Source organism: Spea bombifrons, chromosome 4 (assembly GCF_027358695.1).
Source record: "Spea bombifrons isolate aSpeBom1 chromosome 4, aSpeBom1.2.pri, whole genome shotgun sequence".
Taxonomy (NCBI): domain Eukaryota; kingdom Metazoa; phylum Chordata; class Amphibia; order Anura; family Pelobatidae; genus Spea; species Spea bombifrons.
The window spans coordinates 109,963,396-109,967,492 of NC_071090.1; the positions used below are offsets into that span (position 1 = coordinate 109,963,396).

Genomic DNA, 4,097 nt, shown 5'->3' on the forward strand with positions numbered 1-4,097 from the left:
TAGTCTAAAAAAAAAAGTGTAAAGAACAAAACAAAAAAATCATGCAAAAACAAAGTAATTCATCATCACCCAATGATAGTAGATGAAATAATCAAAATTATATTGGCTGCTATTGTACAAAGATGGAATTATTTTTCACATATTAAGCAGTATTTTGTATTATTATTATTTAGGACAAGCTGCCCTAGTTATAGATACCCATGCATTTGATCACAATATAGTAGTTAAACTATAAAAAAAAGATTTTCCCCATAGATTCTAAACCAAATAATAAAAGTAACAGAAAATGTTGGGTTTTTTTGTTTGTTTTTTAACCCCTTAATGACAAAGCCAGTATATGTACGGGCTCAAAATGCATTGTTTTCAATGGGTTTTGGGACCGCCCATTGTCCTTAAGGGGTTAAAAATGCTGGGTGTTTTGTTGAACACCCAAGACTTCCACCACATGGGATGGAAGACTGCTGGTCAGCTGAGGAGCTGATCGACAGCCTTCATTATAATTCAGAAACACTTCCTCCATGATTACTTGTAGCCATCTTGGAAAGAAGGCCTTAAAATGCTACCATGTTTGAAATATGTGCCTAGCTTCTGGAGACCATTTTGCCAACCATGTATCACGGTGTTGACATTCAAAGGGCTCAATTTTCTTTAAAACAGAAGAGAAATTTTCTCAGCGCTTTCTTAATGTCCCGATTCCTAAGACTATATATAATCGGGTTGAGAAATGGGGCTCCTGTAGTATTTAGAAGCGATATAAGTTTATTAACATTAAGCGACCGTCCCTGAGAAGGAGTCATGTAAACTGCAAGTAGAGTTCCATAGTATATGCTCACCACAATCAAGTGGGAACTGCAGGTGGAAAAGGCTCTTAATCTATCACTGGTGGATGGAATTCCAAAAATTGTAGTAAAAATTGAGATATATGTAAAAATAATGAAGACAAACGGGAGTAGGGCAAACAGAAACGCTACAGCAATTTCCAGGATTTTAAGAATGGTGTTGTCTGAGCAGGACAGGTCCAGAAGAGGAGCAAGGTCACAGAAATAATGATCAACAACCGAAGGACCACAGAATTTTAACTCAACTACAAAAATCATGGTAATCAACAAATCAAGAAAGGCCAAAAGCCATGACCCAACAGACAGGTGGATTTGGCGCTTGAGGTCCATGATGGAGATGTAATGCAATGGCTTACATATTGCCAGATACCGATCGTAGGACATCACGGTGAGTAAAAGACATTCAGCAGCTATTGAAAAACCATAAAAGTAAAACTGAGTGATGCATCCAGTGACAGATATCGTGCTTCCTCCATTAATTATCACATGGAGCATGTTGGGGGTTATACTTGAAGTAAGTAGGAGATCGCACACCGATACCTGACTGAGGAAAAAGTACATGGGAGATTGAAGACTCTGGGACTTTGCCACCAACATAATAATCAGCAGGTTCCCAACTAACGTCAAGATGTAGATCACAAGGAACAGAACAAACAGAACATGATTAATAAAATATGGATTCTGAAATCCCAAAAGCAGGAAATCTGTCACTTTTGTTTGGTTGAAAATCATCCTACATAAAAACAAAACACAAAAATACATTGATAGGTAGAATTTTTGTTTGTATTTGAGCGCCAGCACCTCTTTATATATTTAGAACGCTTTTCCCTTACAAAGTGGAAACCAAGAATATTTATTGAGATATTGAAGAAAAAAAATTACAATTAGCATTTACTTATTTTTTTCTAATTTCTGTCCATTTAGACACAAGTACAACAGTCTTGTTTTTGTAACTTGTAATAAAATTTGGCCATTTTATGACAGTGTCTGTAGAAAATGTGTACCTATAGCTTTTTAAAGGCACAGATTTGGAACATTTGATTCACTACTGCTTATTTTTTTTTTTTAGGAAATACATTTTAGTCTTGTGATGGAACCCTGAGATTTATAATAATTACTTTTACAATTCTAACAATTTTAATACCAATTCCAATTCATCATTATTTATTATTACGAGAGAACACAAAGCACAGGCATGTCAATTAAATAATTAAAATGAGATTTTTCTTGTTCAATGTACATTTCACTTACCAGAATTTGTGACTTTTCTCGATCTATTTTTTTTGGTTTTCTCCAAAATAAAAAATAGGACCTGGCTCGATAAAACTTGTTTTCAAATAACGGCTTTAACTAATCAAGAGGTTTTTATACCCTCTGTAATACGCATTCTGCAACAAATCCTATTCTCATATGAGAACACGGAGGACGGGAATTATACTGGGAGTTCAAAGAAGGACTCACGCCTGGGAGAATTATTTTGTAGAAAAACAGATTACGTTTTCTAATATTAAAAATACATTGACATTAAATTGACTAGTTTGGCACTTGTGGAATAAACAACTTGTAAACTTAATTTAAAAGGTTGATGGGATTTGTAGTCCATTAGATAGTCTTTTTATTGAAAAAAAAAACATAAAAATATATACATGTAGGAATTTGCTCATCTATGAGTTAAAGTGAATTAGGGTAGTGGTGGGGGTACCTGTGGAAACACCAGCATGATGACAGAGATCAGGTCTTTTTAACCATCATGCTATCTGATCTCATAGAAGATCAGCTGGCGACTAGTACTTTAAACTAAATTGTTGCCAGAACCAGCAATCAGAACTTTGATTTTACTTATTTTTATATACTTAGATAAGCTATGACTGATCTCCAACTTTCTCTGCTGTTTAGAGGAATCCATAACATTTAATGTGCTTTTCCTCTCTAATAGAATTATTACAAGTACTGGTGACTGCATGGGAATTCTACGGGTTAGATGGCTGATGGTCAGTAGTTTGAATAAGATATATCTTAGGGGTCTAACTAATTAAACACCCTGCACTGTATTCTACCTGTCAAAAAAGAGATGAGTATTCATCTATTGTTAGCTGTTAATCTTACTCATACAGCAAAAGTAGAAGAAGCAGCACCACCTCTGATAAGCGGCAGCCATGAAATGCCCCATCCATGGTTATCTATATTGGATTAAATTCCCACTCCATAACTTTTGGGAGTGTGGCTTTCCCACTACATCACTCCTAAGGTTGGGAAAAAGGTATTATGAGAAATAATAATAATTATTAATAATAATATAGTGAGATTTAACAGTTTATTTGTGAGATGAAATGACATCAAATATAACTAAAAACTTAAAGTAGCTTTTTTTAAATCAACATAAGAAAATATTTACATATGCTTTAGTAAACCTTCCACACATAACACTTACTCACTTTATAGCATTTGTACAGACACCAGAAATGCTGTCTTATGTCTTCTATGTTTACAAACATACCCAAAAGCCATGTGCATGTTATTCATCGTCTCATCTTGTCACCAAATGCACAGAGATGGCTTTCATTGGTTGTTGCTGGTCTGTCTGGGCTTCTGGAAGGGACGTAGGAAGTGTGAGGTGAGAGAGGCACTCACCTCGGGCACAGCTGCGAGGGAGTGCACAGCCGCCCGATCAGCAGCATCAGCCTCCAGGACTGGTTGGGGAGATCACAGGTCCCTCTAACCAGCTCAACAGGGCCCCATGGTGAATCACATTGCTGCTACAAAGCCCTTTTTAAAACAGTAGCATATCTATAGAGAAGGGAGCGAGCAAAGAGGCCACCTCCCCTGGGCCGAGGTAGCTGCACGATTGTGCTCTCTCCAACCAGCCCTGCTCATCAGGTGCCCCTTGGGCTGGTTGGGGAGATGCAATCTCCCTCTAACTGACCCAGCATTAGGGAGCGCGAGGTCTGTCAATTCAGACCTCGGCGGCTATGCTCCCTAATCACTACACGCCAGCAAATTATGTCACCCGGTGCTCTGCATCAATAGCTGGTGCATAGTGATGAGGGAGCACTAAAGAGGCCTGAAATGACAGACCGTGTGCTCCAACCACAGAATGGAAGATAGAAGATGATGGAAGATGAGAAATGTAAGAGATGGGGAGAAAGGGGTGTAAGGGCTATGTATATGTGTGTGTAAGGGCAGTGTGTGTGTGTGTAAGGGCAGTGTGTGTGTATGGGCAGTGTAGGTACTTTTGTGTTTGTGAGTTGGTGTGTGTGT

General features: G+C 37.7%; 1 protein-coding gene across 1 annotated transcript; it reads right to left on the reverse strand.

The window, feature by feature from the left end:
• Positions 1-638: 638 nt before the first annotated feature.
• On the reverse strand, positions 639-1,490 carry LOC128491688 (olfactory receptor 1C1-like; the record flags this gene model as incomplete). Its single annotated transcript, XM_053464001.1, has 1 exon — positions 639-1,490. A coding segment is annotated over one exon (852 nt), but the record flags the coding sequence as incomplete, so codon positions are not given.
• Between the last annotated feature and the right edge of the window lie 2,607 nt (positions 1,491-4,097).